At 36.5% G+C, this 20,558-nt stretch overlaps 1 protein-coding gene across 4 annotated transcripts; it reads left to right on the plus strand.

Annotated features, from left to right (window-relative positions):
* The first annotated feature begins 752 nt into the window (after positions 1-752).
* Positions 753-20,413, plus strand: LOC113040091 (rho GTPase-activating protein 45-like). 4 transcript variants are annotated; one of them, XM_026198341.1, is made up of 23 exons: positions 753-1,140; positions 2,366-2,762; positions 5,427-5,570; positions 6,454-6,538; positions 9,854-9,926; positions 10,130-10,190; positions 11,063-11,197; positions 11,431-11,492; positions 11,579-11,689; positions 13,390-13,470; positions 13,601-13,762; positions 13,855-13,992; positions 14,976-15,166; positions 15,257-15,372; positions 15,489-15,587; positions 16,601-16,702; positions 16,787-16,950; positions 17,314-17,502; positions 17,574-17,711; positions 18,551-18,789; positions 18,887-19,124; positions 19,244-19,340; positions 20,007-20,413. In XM_026198341.1, the coding sequence occupies exons 1-23, from the start codon at positions 895-897 to the stop codon at positions 20,342-20,344; spliced, it is 3,606 nt and encodes a 1,201-aa protein (XP_026054126.1). In that variant the 5' UTR covers positions 753-894; the 3' UTR covers positions 20,345-20,413. The 4 variants fall into 4 exon arrangements, with proteins under 4 accessions (XP_026054126.1, XP_026054127.1, XP_026054129.1 ...); XM_026198342.1 differs by having other exon boundaries at positions 20,025-20,413; XM_026198344.1 differs by having other exon boundaries at positions 20,028-20,413.
* The last annotated feature ends 145 nt before the right edge of the window (positions 20,414-20,558 follow it).

Here is a 20,558-nt window from a genome sequence, read left to right on the forward strand (position 1 = left end):
ACCAGGAAGCTAGTCATTGTAAGTGTTGCTTAAACAAAATGAATTTTTTTTTAGTGAACTGGAATGTTCTTTCCCTAAAACAAAAATCCCCCAAACCAGGAAGAATCTATGCTCGCTATGTTCTCTTACTGAAATTACTGCATTCATTGCAAGAGTTTGTGTACATGATATACAGACTCACTACCTAGGGTGCAAGGGAGCAAATTGAGATACACTCCTAGGAAATTATATAGATAGAGAGAGTCTTAAAAATAAAGGTGCTTCATGATGCCATAGAAGAACCTTATGTCTAAATGGTTTCATAAAGAGCCTTTAAGATCTGAAGAACCTTTCTGTTTCACAAAAGGTTCTTTGTGTAAAAAGAAGGTTCTTCAGATTATAAAAAGAGATGGTTCTTTGTGGAACACAATTGGTTTTTCTATGCCATCGCTATTTGTGTGTGTGTGTGTGTGTGTGTGTGTGTGTGTGTGTTTTACAGTTAAAAAATACATCATTGCATTTTGCGATTGGTTTTCTTGTATTTGTTTGCGTTAAAACTGCTATGCTCAGATATTTCAATATTGCTTTAGCACAGATAGACCTATTTCATTATGAAAAAAAAAGAATTGCAGTTAAAAATACGATTTTGTCGCGAAAGTGGGCGTTTTAGAATTTAATTAAAGAGCAGGTGACAGACATTAACAACAACGACGTGTGGGGCAGTTGGCCAAAGCTTATTTTTGTCGTAAAATGATGTAATTCATTGCATAAACCTCGTTTTAAAAGTCTCAGCGAGCATGCATGATGTTATCCAGTTATACACGGCAACGCAGTTTCACTTGTCAAAGTCACAGCGAGAGAAAAAAAAGCGGATGCGCCTCAGACTATTCTGATGAGTGTCAGTAGATTCAGTCAATGTGCGATCATATTAGAGGTGTGAGACACAAGCTCGAGCTCGGAGTGTGGAAACCTCGCATCAGCGCTTTGAAATGGGGAGCCGGGGGGTGGGCTGGGGGGCTACACGATAAATTAAAAGAAATACGCGTCGGATCGAAACAACTAAAGCTTAAAATGTTCTCTAAAAGGACAAGGGAACTGATGAAGACGCACTCGATGTCAAAGAAGAGCCGAACAGGAAACAGCCCTCTCAACTCTCCATCAGTAAGTCTCACAGCATCTCTCGACTTTTCCTCCTGCCAATCAACTTGAGTGACATTTCACCCTCGCGCTCATGTTTTCGACGTTGCTGGGAAATTTAAGAACGTTTTCAGTGTTTTAAAGTAGAATTCGAGTTGGTTATCTAGACTGTTATGTTATCTAAAAAGATCATTAGGAAGAAAGGGACGGTCTAAACTTCCTCCGTGTGATATCAAGGGGTTGAGAAGTTCAGGTTTTGCCTTACTTTGAATATTTTTCTCCTGAACTGATTTACTTCCAGGTGCTTTTTTTTAAGGTTCAGTTGAATGTGTTGAATTAGAAGGATGAGATATGATGGGTAATCGTATCGAAAGTTGGAAATGTTGAAGCGTGGATCTAATAGCAAAAGCTACAGTCCTTACGCGACTAGTCAGAGAGTGAAAAAATCAAACGGCAAAACTAAATTGGACATCTTACCAAATAGACCCAACGTCTGGCTCAAACAGGTGGGTTGTATTTAAAGTACTTTTTTCGTCAGTATACATATTTTAAGCAGTAAATATTTGTGTAACTGCTTGAAATATGCATGTGTGTATGATATGCATCCTGTCATGTGGCGTAACCAGTTGTAAAACTACTATACATGTTACCTTTGGACCTCATATAAGTCTACAAGGAATATTTGTTATTTTAAAAATGAATTAGATCAAAGTGAACTGCAAAACGTTAAATGTATTCATTTTAAACTTGAAACGTAAAATGTCGTACTGAAATATTGTAATATTCCAAGTATTATGACGACTTTTCATCATTTTTTTAACATTTTATTTATATATATCTCTATCCTCTCTTAAAAGTGAACTGGAATTTGGGATATCACCCTGTTAACACTTATTGGTTTATGTATTGTATTGCATCATTCGTTTGTTGACTAAAACGATGTCGAAATTAGTAATAATTGATGGGATTTTTCAGTAACTTGGCTTAATATTCATCTTTACTCGCATGAGTAATACGTTTTTAGGCCTCAGCGGTGCCAGTTAGTGTGGCATCAGCTCTTCGGGGTGTGACAGGAAGTAGGCCACGGTTACACAATTGCTCTTGTGTAAAGAAGTTCTGTTTACTAACAGCCGTCTATTGTAGTCAGTCACACATCTTGTGTTCTATCCGCATGAACTTTCTACCTTAAGACATGTCATGTATATCAGTTTGCCCACACTATATCCTTGTTTTTGTCTTTATCGTACAGCTCTCTGCTCTTCAAGAACAGCCTCGGAAAGATGCAGTCGATGCAGTCACCTCTTCATCCCATACATCCTCCAGTCTGTCTCCCCCTGTCCTAGAAGTCCCGTCTTCCTGTCCAGGCACACCTTTGGCCCAGCACACTAAGCTGGTTGGCAGTCCGTCCCCAATGGGCACCCTAAAGCGCCCGACTTCCCTGAGTCGTAATCCTAGTGCCGCAGGCTTCCCAATCCAGTCTTGGGTTTTCAGTAAGGGTGCAGGGAAGTCCGTCATCGCCCAGAGTCCCTCGCCAGAGACACCCGAGACTACAGTGACTATCGAGGTGGAAGACATCCCGTCGTTGTTGCGCATAGTGGAGCGGTTTGCCAAAGCAGTAGAGAAACTGAAAGATGTTGTGCTTGAAGGTAAGATAATAAGATAATAAACTACAAGAATGTGTGAAGTTTTGGGTGAAAACCAGCAGCTGTGGTTGCCAGAATTGTAACGTAAAAAATATGGTAGAAACATTTTAGGTTTTATGAACTGAACACGTTAAAGCATGTAATTGACTAATATAACGTTAATGTTCCAAAGTGGACAATAATATACCTAAAATTAGTTTTATACATTTGATAATATACTTACAACCACCATAAAAAAAAAGTTTGTAAAAATTCAAACTTCATCACAAACAAGGTTATAATAGTCAGCAAAAATGCAAGTACAAACTGATTAAATGCATGTTAACTAATAATAAAACAAAATTGTAACTTATTCAATACTTTATTTAAAACGTATATTTTAAAATGTTTATTATACAAATCATTGAAATCAAACCGTAGACGCATTAAAAATAACTAACCAAATTACAACAAAACTAATAACAATAAAAAATTACAAACACCGAAAATACTAAAATTAAAACATGAAAATGTGAGCGGAAAATAAATAAACTAATAAATTACACTAAAATAATCTGCATGTCTTCGTGATTTTGAATTTTTTTTTTTTTTTTTTAAGTCCCACCATTTGAAAGAATTTTGTGATTGTCTGTATTTTACTGTAAAGTTATATAAAGTGCTGTAAGATTTGAGTTTTTCACCTTATATAATTAGAAGTTACCGTTAACCATTTAACAGGTTTTTAACGTAGCATTTTAAGTTGTTTACCGTTATAATTACAATAACGGGTTGTTGTTTTTTTTATGTTGAGTTGACATGGATGAAATGTTTCCGAAACATTTCCTGGTACTTATTTCCATGTTTGAAACTCCCAACTGTGCTCGATACTTGTATGCCACATGACTTTTTGCACGTCCTGACGCAAACATCACCTTCCGCTGAGGATCATGTGATCGTGGAGCAGAGAAGGGGCGGGGCTGAGTTCGCTCAAGAGGCCCTGATCTTCCTGTATCTGCAGTGAGGCTGAGTTCCTGTGGTGCACCACACTGGGGCGGGAAACGGTTCTCTCAGAAAACACCCCCTTCCGCTCTCAGGACTTGTAGAGCAACGTCATTCAGCATCAAGCATGTAGTAGTGCTACCCATAAATAACAAAAAATCAGTTATAGTTTTCTGATATTTCACTAAAGATAGACAAAACGGTCTTTTCCCCAAGAGGATCTGCATAAAAAGCACAGTGACGGTAAAACCATGGTGTGTGTATATATATATATATATTAAGTGCGTATTAAGTTGATTAAAATGATTTCTCTTCAGATTGAACTGGTGTAACTGAAAATTAATTTATTATTAATGCAAAATTTATTTGCATGGATCTCTTCTCAGTTCATCCAAATAAAAAAAAATCCCCTAAAAAGACAACAAAGGCACTCTTCTTGAAGGTTGTTGTTGCAAGGAATTTTATATTGTGTATATTTAATAATTTTATAGAAATGTATTTCTATTCATTTTCCTATGAATTCTTTTGCTGCTCCAAGTTTGAAAACTTCTATGTTATGGTAGTAAATTATTAATATGATACTTGATAGTTGTCCAAAAAATAAATGTTAATTAACTAATTTATTACTACTACTAATAATAATAATAGTAAATTTAGTATAAATCTTTAAGTCATTTTGCCATATTTCAAACATTTGGCATTGGGTTTGATGGTTGATTCATGCCACAATTTCCACAACTTTATTATTATTTTTAATAATCGAACACAAATGGCCCACTTTGTGTGATTGGGGGGGGAAGCCAGTTGTTCATGCTTCCCATTACTATAGAAGTTGGGTAGTTTCAACCAAACAAAGAGAAACTCAAGTCAGAGGTGTTTTTTGCTTTTGGTTACAGTTAGAGCTGTGAAAGGAGGAAGTGGCTTGTAGACGTGTCACAGTAGACCAGAAAGCACTGCAACATTGTGTGAACAAATGAAGGGTCTTGCATCATCTCGACTCTTTTGGGATCACTGCAGATATTTCTCAGCATGATAGACATTGACATGTCGGTTAAAGGGTTACTGGGTTCACGAAGAAATATCTAGGTTATATTATGCCCTAAAACCAGAAGAAAAATTTTGATAAAGATGAGAAAGTGTAACCTGTCAATTTATTTTATTTGCTTTTTATTTCTTTGTTCTTGTTTTGTATAATTTGATTATTTATTGAACAAGACTGAACAGTTTTTTTTCTTTATAAGTTATTTATAATCTTTTTGTATCATGTAGGGTGAAAATATGAACACTGTATTTATTTACTTATGTCGTTTTGGCTTTTTTTTCTTATGGGTTAAAATATGAACCCGATTATTTTATTTTTTTATAACTTGTATTTGTTTTTGTCTGTTTTTACGTTGTGGTATTTATTTTCAAATGGGGTGAAATTACAGATTTATTCTTCCTAATCATTTCATTTATTTTATTTTATTTTTATTTTTATTTTTTTGCTTGCTTGATGAAATATGGCCCAGATATTGAATTATAGTTTTGCTCATTTGATAACACTGTGTGAAGAGTTATCATTTGGCACAAAAATCAAATTAAGTTTAAGCAGAAGTCTTAACTTCTTGAAGCTTGTGTGGCTGTAATCTAGATGTTTATATTAAGCTGTCAAGAGTCTGATGATAACGTTGTTTATGGTTTTGGCAGACAAACAGGAGAACCGGCGTCCATTGGCCCATGAGTGTTTGGGGGAAGTTCTGCGCATCCTGCGGCAGGTCATCAGCATGTACCCTCTCCTCAACACTGTGGAGACGCTCACCGCTGCCGGCAAGCTCATCTCACAGGTCAAAGGTTAGAGCAGCCATTTACAGCCGTTCTACAGCAGTAATAAGATTCTGTCATTTTAAAGGGGTCAAATTATGTTGCTAAAAAGGACATTTATTTGGTGTAATGCAATGTGTTAATGCAGTTTAAGGTTCAAAAAACACATTTTCCACAATTTACATTACTGTTGCTCCTCTATGCCCCGCCTTAATGAAATCACTCTAAAAAGTAAGTTGAGCTCTGATTGGCCCGTTATCCAGTGCTTTGTGATTGGTCGAAAAAATCAAGCATGGGACGGAAATGTTACGCTCCTCACCATACTGTGATGCTGTCTCCCGGCTTGACGAGACACAACCAATAGAACCCATTACAAAAAAGGTATTTGTTGCATCCAGTGGGCACCTAATTACTGATCATAATTACTTGTACTGTCTTTTTATGGTTTGTGTATCGCGCGTTGTGAAGATAAAACCATGTCTGCATTTGTGATCTGAGAAACGTCAAACAACAAGCGCTACTCTACACTGCTCAAAACTCGCGTTTGAATCATCAGTGGCAAATTCTTTACATATGAAAAGGTACTTACAGGCTGCGTGTCAGAAGCGCCAGACTGTCGTTCCAAAGTTGGAACTGCCCAACTGCAGAAACTGCTTTTTTGTGTAAACGGCATTGTAGGCTATGGTTCGGGAAACGGTCCTCCCATAAAATGTGCAGGACACATCATGTGGGGCGTGTTTGAATGAGGTCTTTTAGGAGGGCATGGTTGACTTAACTTTTATAAAGAATATTTATTTGGATTTGATTATTATTATATATTTTTTTTTCAACTTTACAGATCTTCTTCATGCACCATATGACCCCTTTAAGCAATTTACTAACACCTTTTTTTTTTTTTTGTCTTTGACTTCAGGATACCACTATGAAGTGTGCAATGAAGCAGACAAGAAAGATTTTGAGAAGGCCATCGAGACCATCGCTGTAGCCTTTAGCAGCAAGTGAGTATGAAGCTCTCGTCAGCGGATCACGCTATCTGCCGCTCTGGGGAAAAGTACTTGTGACTTTAGATCTCATAATTGTGCAAACTTTTTTTACTCAGAGATAGGGGTGGTCGCTATACTGGTATGAACGTGACTACCGGTATTCTGTTGTTCCACGATATGGATTTTGCTATAACGTGGATGCGTTTATATTCATGATTTCAAATTTCGTCAAAAATAAGTCCCACCACAAACGCATCGGTCAAACAGAAGAACATGTATGCCGATATTTGGGAAAAAGCTAAATATCGGCCGATATATCGGTCAAGCTCTAGTTAAAACATTCAAATAATTTAAATTGACAATATTTCACAATATTACAATGTTTACTGTATTTTAATAAATAAATGTAGCCTTGGTGAGCATAAGAGACTTTCCAAAAAAGGGCCTTGAAAATATTCTCTACAAAAAGGGGGCCTGGCAGAAAAAACTCAAACACACAAACGGTGGAAAAACAATGGCACAATAAAAAAAAAAAAAAATAATAATAAAATGTTTTCAGGTCCATCCAATCCCTCACTTTTTCTAGTTGTATAAGGTTAAAATAAATTCTACCAGGTTTTGTGTGTGTGTGTGTGTGTGCACCACTTTGCTGTATGAATAGATTACCTGGATTTAATAGTACATTTACCAAAATGTGCAGTATACAACCAGAGAGCAGTATTGTATTTAATGAATACTGTATCCTACAATGCACTCTACTTGAGTTTCCATTTCAGATGTGATAAATGAAAGTAAATGGAGCGTAATGAAAATGAAAGTAATTTTACCCAATTTGTTTTAGCATTTATTCTTTGAAGTATTTATTTTGATTGACCTGCCAGTGGTGTTTATGCATATATTTATGAAGTGTGACATCTGATCTTTGAGAAAATATAAAGCGTCACTAACCTCTTCTTTCACTGCTTTTTTTTTTTTTTTTTTTACTGAAATGTACCATAAATTTGTCCTATGGTGTGACATAGCAAAAATCTACAATACAGAAATAGCAAGACAGATCTTTGTTAGACGACTTTTTTTTTTTTTTTATGACTTGTTGGAGCATTTTCAAGACAAATTTTGCTGTCATTTGTTCAAAACTGCTGAAAATTATACCCTTTAAAGTTGAGTGATATGTCTCGCCTACTGCAAAATAAAATTATATATATATAAATTATTATTATTTTTTTTAGAAAAGAAACAAATCTGTGGTTCTATTATGTGTGTCACGCTATGTCACACTAAAGGACAGAAATGGTAGTTATGATTTGTGTCAAAATTAAATAGAGATATATTAATGTTTGTTTTTAGGGGTTTTTAACGCACAAAAAATTTAAACAAAATCCAGTCTTTTAGTCAATCAGTATGTTACTGAAACTCTTCTAGCCCCCTGCTGCATGTGTGGCAAAGCTAAATATGATTTATATTCATTAAGATTTGAATGGATTATTTAAGGCATCTTTTGATTTATATTTACTTTCTGCATTGTTTCTTCCGATCTTCTCCCTTCTGCGCTGATCCCTGTTAATTTAGTCTATATTTCCGTGTCCTCTCTTCCACTACGTTCTCTCCCTCAGTTCATTCGGTCTCAAAAACAAAGCATCAGGTTTTATAATTATTTTCACGACACTTTATAACAGTACAAGTTTTGTTAAAAACATCAGAAAATAGTTTAATGTAATTATTGCATGTAAGAGCACTGAAAATTGTATAAAAAGGAGTTAAGTCTGATTTAAAGTGCTTTTTTAAAAAAAATGTCAATTAATGACCTTGCTATTCCGAGCTAACCTGTCATTAGCGGTGAGCAAGACACATTTGCATAATTTTCCATGTAGTTTTTAATAAAAAAAAATATAATTTAGGGCAGTCACACCAAAGAACAACAAAACAACACTTTTTTTGCTCTGGTTCCAAAAAAGTAAAATATTTGAACAATTCTGAGACCGAAAGGACCATGTGCTCATGTCATGGGCTTCAGTAACACGATCATGAATGGGGTCCTTCAACTAATTATGGTTTTCTCCGGAATTGGTCGATATAAAATAAGGATGTGGTGTTGCACCAGAGGACATGGGTTTCAGAGACTAAATGTAACTAGTTCCTATGTTTTCACACGTTTGGAGGACAAAGAATTATAACCATTTACTAAAATAGACACTTGTAAAAATATTCCGGAGGTCTTTATTAACACTTGATGCTTTTCTTTTCATTTATAAAAGTTTATAATTTATTGAACCACACTTGAGACAGCCACACCATAGGACAAGTTTGAGATTTGACTCAAAAATGAATCTAACACTGCAGCTTTTATAACAACAGGTCCAGGTCCGTGTGTGTGTGTATGTGTATATATATATATATATATATATATATATATATATATTTATTATTATTAGACCCCACATTAAGTTTATTTACAAAAGCAGATAACTTTTGTTTTTATTGTATCTTTTTTTTTTTTTTTCTTACCTAATCAAAATAACCCAATGGCGGTTGGACGCTGAGGTCATGTGGCAACAATCTTGTTTTTTTTTTATTACAATTTGGTTTTTATCCATTTATCCACTTTTCGATTTCTTCCAGGAACTAGCACATTCTTTTGGAACGTATTAATCTAAATGCATTTAAATCAATCACTAAATGAATAAATATTTTAAAATAATTTCCAAAGGAACAATTTCCCCTTGAGTGAACAGGACTATTTATTGGTTGAGCTTATATAGTTCAATTAATTTAAGAAGGAAAAAGCACTTTGTTCCTTTTTTTTTTTTTTTTTTTTTTTACTTTGGTTTATTTTGTTCATGATTTAGTTTAATTAGATTTTTACCAGTCTAAATAAATCATACACCAGACTGCAGTGCCATACAGCATACTTTGTGTACATTATGAAATCATCTCTCTCAAAATGCTCTTTTAGATCATTGACATTAATCGAAGCTCTACAGAAAAAACAGGAAGTTGATCTGTGGCTTCTGCTCTCTTACGCTAACAGCCCCAAACCCTCAAAGATCTGATAATTATCATCTCTCATGTAGTATTGCTGTTGTTGTCACTTCAACTTTTCATAATCGTATCAATACATTTTTTTGAATGGCAGCACCAAATGTTGCTCAAATGGTCTTGTTCATGCCTTGCATTAATTTCCTGTGACTAAAACCTTAAATCATGCAGCAGTGCAATGTGACTGTGTTTCTGTGGCAAAAACCAAGCAAAGAGGAAGCTGAGAGCTGGCATCTAATCCTCTGCTGGAGTCCGAGTTTTTCACTTCTTGTTGTTGTCTGTGTGTTTTGTCAGTGTGTCTGAGCTGCTGATGGGAGAGGTGGACAGCAGCACGCTGTTGTCGGTGTTGCCGTCTGAGAAGAGCAGGGTGAGTGTGTCAGTCTCTGTTCAGAGAGGATGTTGGCAGCAGGGTTTGACTTCCTGAAATTGGCGTTCTGTGATTAGAGTCACTGCTCTGTGACGCAGTCGTCCTCCTCTGAAATAAGACTCACATGAACACACATGACCAATGTGTATGTGACCCAATGTATGATCTAAATATTTGTGTGTTTGTTCTCTTTGAATGTTCAGTCTATGGAGAACCTCTCGGGTCATGAGTCTTCACACACACGGAGTGATTCATCTGAGCTGGGTACATTGTTTTGACAAATTCAGAAATACAGAAAAGCAGGTCGGAATGCACTGATATAGTTGTTTTGTGATGACAATTTTTTTTTTTTATTCATTTATTGAGCAGATAATAATTGTGATGCTATGTTTTAATAAGTCTTGTGCAGAATATATTTTAAATGATTTTTTTTTTTTAAGAGAACTGTGTTCTGCAGAACATTTTAAGAATTTAATAGAACTAATAGTATTTATTTATACATTATTTTCTAAAATCTCCTGCAAAACATGAATAATATTGAGATAAATACATTTGTTTATTATTATTAGTAGTAGTAGTATTGTTATAATAAAAATAACTATAATATAATTCATCATTTTAAATGTTCTGCAGGAGATTTTGTAAAGATCTCAAACAAATAAATGAATGCATACATGAATATTATATAAGAGATCTTTACTAAATCTCATGCAGAACATATTTAAATTAAAAAATATTAACAATTTTATCTTTAATAAAATTATTATTAAGATAACTTGTTTAAATATGCAAACTTAATTACTTTAAAAGTTCCTTACAAATATGCAAACTTACAGATAAGGCAGAATATATTTAAACACATTATTTTTAAATATATTTATTAGAGGTAGTATTGTTGTGATAATGATAGTTATTTTCTAATTTTAAATGTATGTTCTGCTATTATACATGCATGCACAAATAAATATTATTATTATTATTATTATTATACATTTTTAGATGACTAGTTTTATTAACATAACTTGTCTTCTGCTAAACAAAGTTTTTTTTTTCTCAGTTCTACAAATGTATTTTTTCCTAAAGTGAAACTCCCATAATTCTATTGTGTGTGTGTGTGTGTGTGTGTGTGTTGGCAGCGAGGAGCGCTGAAGAGGTAGACATTATCCTGCAGCGCAGTGAAGGAGGAGTAGACTCGGCTCTGACGTACGCTAAAACCATCTCTAAATACATCAAGGATCTGATCGGCTATGTTGAGAGGAAGCTTGCATTAGGTAGGATCACGTTTGGATTCAGTGATGTGATGGTTGGAGGTAAAATTAGATTTTAAGTATTATATAAGAGACTGAAATAAGTTTTATATAGTTCTGAATAAAACGTAGTTCTGATTTTAAATCCTGACTGGTTGAGCCATGTCCTGTTGCTCCTTATATTTTGCTTGTTTATTTTTACTTCATCTTTGACATCTTAAATTGCAGTGAATCTTTATTAGTTAATGTTTGTACAGAGGTGGAGTTCTCCAAGGGCTTACAAAGGATCTATCAGTCTTGTAAACAGACCATCACACAGGTGAGAGCTAGCCTCGCTCTGATTCTTTGAAGTCTTCAGGATTGCTTTGTTTTCTTCCTCATGCGTCTCTTTTTTTCGTCCATCAGCCACACATGCCCTTCTTCTCCATCTACTCTCTGGCTCTGGAGCAGGACCTGGAGCAGAGCAATGGGATGCATCAGGCGGCCTCCACCCTGCACAACCAGACCTTCATCATGGTACAACACCAACATGTCCACCTTTTGCACTTATATTATTATGGCAACCATATGAACCATAAGAAGGAACATGAAGAAAATTGGCACGGTTGTATTTATGGTCATGAGTGGTGAACTTACCAACTCTATAGGACCACCAACAGTTCAGAAATTCACTTTTCAAATGGTTATAACTTTTGAACCCTTTGAAAAATGTAACTTTGTACACCTGATTACACTCTTCATGCTGCTTCTGTTTAATAGGTTACATTAAGACTCTGCACATTACAGTACTCCATTTTTTTTCACCACTACTCCAACAAAATTTGTCCAATTCTTCCGAAAATTGGCTTAGATGATCTTTGATCTTTTGAAATACATCTTTTGTTCAAGTTTTGATGTGTTGAACTTAAAGGTATAACTCACCCCAGAATGAAAATTGTCATTACCCTAATGTCGTTCCAAACCCGTAAGACCTTCATTCATCTTCAGAACACAAATGGCTCCATTTACGTTGTTTTCATTCAGATCAAAGCACATCTGCGTGGACCAGGTGACGCAGAACCGCATACGTTGTTTAAGTATGTGATACTCTCCAAAATGCAGCTATAGGGTGATGTAGAGAAGACAAATTGTTGAATTAAGTAGTTGTTGTTTTCTTTGCACACAAGGTATTCTCATAGTTTTCTAAGATTACGGTTGGACCACTAATGTCACGTGGATTATTTTAACAATGTCCTTGCTATGTTTCTGGACTTTGATCATGGTAGTATCCTTGCTGTCTATGGGAGGCTCAGAAAGCTCTCGGATTTCATCAAAAATATCTTAATTTGTGTTCTGAAGATGAACGGAGGTCTTGCGGGTTTGGAACGACATGAGGATGAGTCATTAATGACACAATTTTCATTTGAGTGAACTCTCCCTTTAACTATGCTTACCCAAAATTGGTTCAGAGGCTGTATTTTGTCCAAACTTTGATCAATCGAAATGAAACTTTGTTCTGATGCTACATTCTAAAGTTGTCAACGGCTCCAGGTCTTGAGATGAAAGACATTTTTGCTTGTGTTGAACAATTTGTCCGAAAATCATGTTGTCCGCCATTCTGTATTTATTCATCAATTGCAATAGCTTTTAAACGATTTGACACTGGTGCAAAATTCGATAGGAATCACCATCAGCATGTTCTGAAGGTACCCGAGAAGACTGAACACTGCACCACCTAGTATTCCAGAAATATAAGGTGGTTTTTTTTTTTTTTTTGCAAAAACATTCATAAATTTAGAAAACGGTTCAGAAATTTACCCTGCTTGTGTTTCGCTGACTTATGCTAGTTAGCTTAGTGTGCTAATAGGTTTGCATGCTAAGCAGTTGCCATTCTTTCTAACATAACTCTTCAGCTATCACGTTAACCATAAGATAAATTAGCAATAAGTTAGATTAGTGTGCTAATTTGATCAATTTTTATTAGTAAATACTGTTAAACATACTATTGTACTGTATGCATGTATTTTTATTGTTGACGATGGTGGCTCTTGTGAAAACGATCTGAATGAGACTTTAAAATGCTTTTCTTCCTTTCTTTCCTTACTCCTTTTAATATGTTGTAATCTTCATCGTTAAGTTACATTTTGTTCTAATTGTTCAGTCATAGTTTTAATATCTTGAAATCTGTAGCATGAAGTATTTTGCGGTGAAGCATCGCGTGCTTTGTTCATCCACAGCCTCTGCTGCTCCGCAAACAAGAGCATGAGAAGAAGCGCAAGGAGATCAAGGAACAGTGGCTGAAGGCCAAGAGAAAACTGGTAACGTTTCCTTTTATCCCTCTTATGAGCTACCAGAACACTTATATAGCCAGGAGGAGTCTACATGCACTAAACCATATGAGACGCTAGCAGCGCAGGTCTGTAAGGGTTGTTGTGTGTTTGAACACAGATGGAGTGTGAAGCCAACCTTCGCAGGGCCAAGCAGGTCTACATGACCCGCTGCGAGGAGTACGACAAGGCCAGGACGGCGGCTAACAGGGAGGAGGGCGGCAGTTCTACCACCAAAACTGTAGACAAGAAGAAACGGCTGGAGGAAGAGGCCCGCAACAAGGTCCGACTCGGCACTCCCACAATGCATCTCTCATATTTTTGCAGGAACGGAGGTTCAGTGGTTAACGGGTTGTGTTTTTGTGTGGGTCTCAGGCTGAGGAGGCCGAGGCCACGTACCGGACGTGTATCGCAGATGCCACCACTCAACACCAGGAGCTGGAGCACATGAAGGTCACGGTCCTGCGGCAGATCCAGGAGGTCATCAAACAGAGCGACCAGACCATCCGCTCGGTAAACACTTCACACTCACTAGATAAAATAAAACCGGTTTTATCCATTACTTATTAATCTTTACATCTCTATATGAAAAATGTATTAAAAAAACCGACAAATGAAATTGAGGAGCAACACAAGTTTTTTTGTTTTTTTTTCGGAGGGTATTTTGTACAAGACTCGCTTAGACTGTGACCCAAAAATCAATTTAAAGTACACATTATAAAATACAAGGGAAATATTTCAAAACATAGTAAATATATCAGGGAAGTATGCAAAATGACAGCAAATTTGTAAGGGAAAAAATAAAAAAATACAACAAGTATTAATATTTTGCAATCCAGCTCGGATGGATAGATATTTGTAATATAAAATGTGTATTTTCGGTATTTTTGAATTTCTCTGTTTTTAAACACAGAAAATGTGTATATAAGGATATTTCTAAATGTAGCAAATATTTAAAGACATTTTTATATAAAGCAGATACTTTTGGGAGTATTTTGAGATCCAGCAAATATATTTTTAAGAAAATATTTATTCTGTACTTTTTCATTTTGAAACTTGTATAGCAGCATGTTGTTGTTGTTGTTGTGGACCGCAAATGTATTTAAGGACCTTTTTTTTAATGAGGCAAATATTTTTGAAGCATTTATATTGAGGAAATAGCAAAATATGGCAAATGTATAATTTCAAAATGCAGAATTCAAATGAAATATCTTCAATATAGAAAATATAATTAAGAATCTATTTTAAAATAGAGTTTAATGGCTGGTAATATTTATGGCTAGTCAATTTCAAAGTCATAAAGTTGACTTTAAACTCGCTAAATGTTTGGAATGAGACCTTTTTAAGGTTGTTTTTCTGTAGTATTGTGTGTATACTTGATCAATGGCCCGTTCATGCAGTACTCAGATTAACATGGTCAAAAAAAATTCTCACCAAGAAAACTTTTAAATACAAATCCATCTTGAGCAGTTTTAACCGTGTGAAACTCTTTCCAGGCCACCATCTCCTACTACCAGATCATGCACATGCAGACGGTAGCGCTGCCGGTGCACTATCAGACGCTGTGTGAGAGCAGTAAACTGTACGACCCGGGACAGCAGTACGCCACGCACGTCAAAGACCTTCAGATGAGCGAAGAGCCCGAGACGCATTACGAGTTTGAGGCCTACTCTGCCTCCTCCAGCCAGTAAAAAACAGTCCTCTTGCTTTTAGACATGGAATATGATGGAAGTGGATGTGAATACTACAGTGAGGTGTTGTATTGTCTTGAATTCAGGCCGTCAGTCAGAGCTCGTGCAGACAGCGCTGAAGCTCACAGTAGTGCTGAAGCCCCGCCCACCGCTGGAGAAACGGGAGATACGAGCGCCTCTCACAAAGAGGAACACAAGAGAGGTATGTGCAGTGATATATAAAGAGGTGCTTGTTTGGATTAGATTTTTTTTTTTTTTGGCATGTAATGAATATCTAAAATAGTTGCACGAATGATTGTGAATTGTGTTACTTTTCAGCTCGAGGTCAAATGACCCACAAATCCTGGGGCTCCACAGTGAGCGACACAGACAGTGTGGGAGGAGGAAGTGGCCTGGGATCCCCCACTACCAGCACAGGTACAACTTCCTGCCATGACTAATAAAACAAAACAAAAAAAGGGGGGGGGGGGTATAACGGTAAACAAACATGATGATTGATTACATACTTTGGTTTTGACGTCGCTGTTCAGTATGTTTCAGTACAACAGGAGGAAAAAACTAAATGGGTTTGTTTTTGTTTTTTTTACAATGGTTTACAGAACAAATGGCTCTTTCTTTAAGGAAATTTAATTACAAATTTTCTTGGGGAAAAAAATCTACCTCAACTTTTGCTCCAAACTATACAGAGCTCTTTTCCATTAGGCTATTCCATTAGACTTGAATTCAGTTACGATCTATTTTTAACTTCAACACTCAAATTATAAAATTGTATACACAATCATTTCGAAAAAATAAAATTTACTTGACTTTAAATTATCCAATTTGTATTTGTTGTTGAAATGTAGTAATTTACAGGGTCATAACTTGTTTCACAAAATATTAATTTAAATGTATGCATTAATTTAGACCTCATTAACCGGTAAAAAAAAAAAAAGATGAAATATAGGCCTAAAGTGTAATATTTTACAAAATGCTCTTCTCTAGACCGCATTTCTCTAGCTATGGACACTGAAGACTTGCCTGAGGTAAATTAAATGCTACGTGATGTTTTGCTTGCAAGCTCTTTCGACGCTTGAAACGCTTATAGGCCTATTGAGCGATTACGCAAGGGGTGAGATGTTCATTCCTGTATATTTTGCATTAAAAGTAGTAATAAAGATGAAGGGATGATTGCGTTCTGTGCTTCTGTCCGTTAGGAGTGAGGCGTTAGTTTACAGCGATATGTCGCGCCACATCAAATACCATAAAAAAAGGCCTGTATTGTCTGATTTCCTGAAAATTTAATGATTTGTATCGAACCGAAGACCCATACCGACAATTTTCGATACAAATACATGTACCATTACACCCCTAACTAATAAAAATAAGTGTGTGTATAATATATTTTCAATTTGCATTAACAGTTTTTATTGTATTTTTTTTTTCTCTAGGTGACATAAGTAAAATGACCCGAACATCATCTACAGGAACCATGTCATCAAATGAAGACGCAGATGAGAAAGACTCAAATGTTACTTCCTTTGAAACGCCAAGTAAGACAAAATAGCGCACAAGTGTTTTCCTTTCTAATCTGTGCCTGTCCTCCAGTTTCTCACGGTCTGCTCAACGTTTTCCAGATATAAACGGCATCGAGCCTGAGATCGTGGTGCCCACGGGCCCGTTCAGGAACGTGGGTCTGTCGAAAGCCGCTCAGACGCACAAACTGCGCAAACTGCGCTCCCCGTCCAAGTGCAGAGAATGTGACAGCTACGTTTATTTCCAGGGAGCCGAGTGCGAGGAGGTGAGGTCACGCCGGCTGCATTTGGGCATCGTGTTTGAAATAAGCCGGGATATTAAAGGAATAGTTCACCCAAAAACGAAAGTTCAGTCATTAATTACTCGCCTTCATGTCGTTCCAAACCCGTAAGACCTTCGTTTATCTTCAGAACACATTTAGATATTTTTTAATGCACTCCGAGAGCTCTCTGACCCTCTATAGACTGCAAGGATCCTTGCATGATTGTCAAAAATATTAGATTTCATCAAAAATATCTTAATTTGTGTTCTGAAGATAAACAAAGGTTTTATGGTTTGAAACAGAGTAATGACACAGTTTCCATTTTGGGGTGAGCTGCTCCTCTAAAGTCTGATTTGCTCTTGGCAGTGTTTCCTGGCCTGTCACAAGCGCTGCTTGGAGACTTTGGCCATTCAGTGCGGCCACAAGAAGCTCCAGGGTCGCCTTCAGCTGTTCGGGCAGGATTTCTCTCAGGTGTCCGGCAACAGTCCTGACGGCATCCCCTTCATCATCAAGAAGTGCATCGGCGAGATCGAGAGAAGAGCGTTGAGAATGAAGGTACGTTGAGATCCAGCAGGTCTCGGCCAATAGAAATGCAGGATCGTGCTGATGGTCCTCCTCTCTGTCAGGGTATTTATCGCGTGAATGGGGTGAAGACGCGGGTGGAGAAGCTGTGCCAGGCGTTTGAGAACGGCAAAGAGCTGGTGGAGCTGTCACAGTCCTCGCCACACGACATCAGCAACGTACTGAAGCTGTACCTGCGGCAGGTGAGCCACCACTGCATCACCACATGCATCATAATATTGTGGAAATGGCATTTTGGGGTTTTCTATATTTTCTCTATTATACGAAAACTTAAAAAAAATTATATTGTAATATTATATTATATTATTTTTGGTTCACCTAAACGAAACTAATTTAATATAATATCATTTGTTTTGTATTTATTAATGCAACTTAATCGAAATAATTCATTTATACATTGTTCTCTTAAATCACATTATAAATCTGAATATATTATATTAAACCTCATCATAACAAAATTTGCATTTGTAGAGTTCCCTCAAATAACCCAAATGTATTTAAATTTTAATTAAAAACTTTACTATAAATAAAAATTATCTGATTTATTAATAATAATGTTTATAGCATTCTATTACATTAAAAATTACGTTATTAATAGAAAAGTAACAATTAGCATTTTTGGATTCCCCAAATGTGACTTATTTATTTTTTTCAGTTATGTTAATAAAGCAAAAATCCAAACTCATTGTCCACACGCTGATGTAAATGATCCATAAAATGTATTTAATGATGTAACGTTTTGACCATCAGGTCTTCGTCAAGCACAGTTATATTAATAATTCATAATTAACAATAATACTTTTTCATTCACAAAAATTCTGAATATTTATATTAAAAACATTTAATATATAATATATAATATTTTAATATATTACAACACTGCATTTTTGTTCAACAGATCCTTTAACTGTTCCCTGTGACAGTAAGCTGCACTCATTGTTAGCAGTGGCTTTCATATCCTCATATGGTCACATGAAGTCAGTTGTTACATCCTTATTTTGTATTTCTGTCTGTTCCTCAGCTTCCAGAGCCCATCATGCCCTTTCGTCTCTACAATAGTCTGATGGGTCTAGCGAAGGAAAGTCTGGCTGTAGTGGGCCCAGAGGGAGCAGAGACGGGCAAAGGGCCCGACCTGGTGGACCTCGGCCCTGAGACAGACCCTGAACTCTTGGCCCTCGTGGGCAGGCTCAAGAACCTCCTCAAAGAGCTGCCCAGACCAAACACCGCCACTCTGCGCTACATAGCACGCCACCTGAGAAGGTACAGAGCCTAGAATTGACTTCCTCTCACATTTCTGACTCGGCCAAACTCGGTTTATCAAACACTGATTATTTGGTTAATGTCCCTCTGTTTTCAGGATTGCAGAACTGGAAGATGACAATAAGATGAGCCCGAGTAATCTGGGGATCGTGTTTGGCCCCTCACTGATGCGGCCCCGGCCCTCAGGGGCCACGGTGTCTCTGTCGTCTCTGGTGGACTACCCATATCAGGCCCGCATAGTGGAGACCCTCATTGTGTTTTATCCCACCATTTTCCATTCGGACTCCAGTCGGTCTGCAAGCGCCAGCAGCGCCCACACACAGTCTCTACAGCAGGTCTGAGATTCATACGCAGTTGATCAGATCTCTCCTGTTGTGCAAGCGGTGCCTTTTAATGGGAGGTCCGCTGGTTAACCTGTTAATGCAGAACAAATGTGATGTTTTGCTCCTTGCAGGAAAGCAGCATTGATGTAGAAGAGCACTGTTCGAATGATGAACGAGGAGTCGCAGATGAACCCGGCGCTGCAGAGACGGACAAGTTAGAGGGCCATGGTATTACAGACTTTTATTCCTAATATTATTGATTTACTTTCTTCAGATGCATTGTGTATTTTGATTTATCTTTTGATATTTTAATTGTTTTAAATGTTATACATTTAATTTGTTTGAATTCATATCAATTTATTTTTAATATATTTTATATAGTCATAATTTTTAAATAACTTTGTAAGTTGTTCACTTTATTTGGCCATATTATATACACACACACATAAGCCTTTCATATTAAATGTATTTCAAATTCATATTTATGTATATGTGTGTGTGTGTGTGTAAAATTCAATTACAGCATTATTTTAATATTTAGAAATATTAGAATTGTATTTCTATTGTATCTTCATTTTTCCTTTTCCCCCTTTTAATAAAAAAATATAACCTTATTAATATTTTAAACCATTTTTAAATGCATATTTTACACTTTGTATTCTATTTTCATTTGCTTTTCATGTTGTATTTTTAATGTAAATACCAATATATTAATGTAAATGTAAGATTTATATTTAAATCACCATTATTTTAATTTTTTTATATATATACTCTGTAGGTGTTTATCTTCATTTGACTTATTCATATTACTTGTCTAGTTATTCATACAGTAATTTCAATGATAAGTTTTGCATTCAATCAAATAATAAAAGATATTATATATAATATCTACAGTGATCTGTCATATATCAGCAGAGAGTTCGACGGGAACGCTTGGTTCTCTGGAACACAGTCTGGACTCGGATTCGGAAGCAGACGAGGAACAGACCAGAGGTGATCTTCAGCCCCCCAGTCCTACAGACCAGGCACTCGACTCTACCACTGAAACCCAAATGAGACCACCCGTGCTCCTCGTGAACCTGCAGTGTCCCTCCAGCTCAAACCCCAACAGTGACCCCCCCGCCCCCCCTGAGAGCGAGCCGCCCGAGTTCGAGGAAGCAGAGGAAGCGCCCACAAGCTCGCTGGCAGCGTTAAACATCAGTCAGAGTAACACCACAACACTCACTCTCTGAGTTCACCACAGCACGGGCTTGTCTGGAACATCCAGTCTGGGGGGTTTTTATTTTAATATTTAAAGTACTTCCGCTTAGAATCCTGCAAAAATGTTTCAAATGGTTTTTAGCTTTATCTTACAAAAACAGCGGTTCATCTCCGGTGTCTTCATGCTTTGTGTCTTATGAAATCTTATACTCCGAGTGTTGAAGAATATCTCTGTTAATTTTATGT

This window comes from Carassius auratus, chromosome 22 (assembly GCF_003368295.1).
Source record: "Carassius auratus strain Wakin chromosome 22, ASM336829v1, whole genome shotgun sequence".
Lineage (NCBI taxonomy): Eukaryota > Metazoa > Chordata > Actinopteri > Cypriniformes > Cyprinidae > Carassius > Carassius auratus.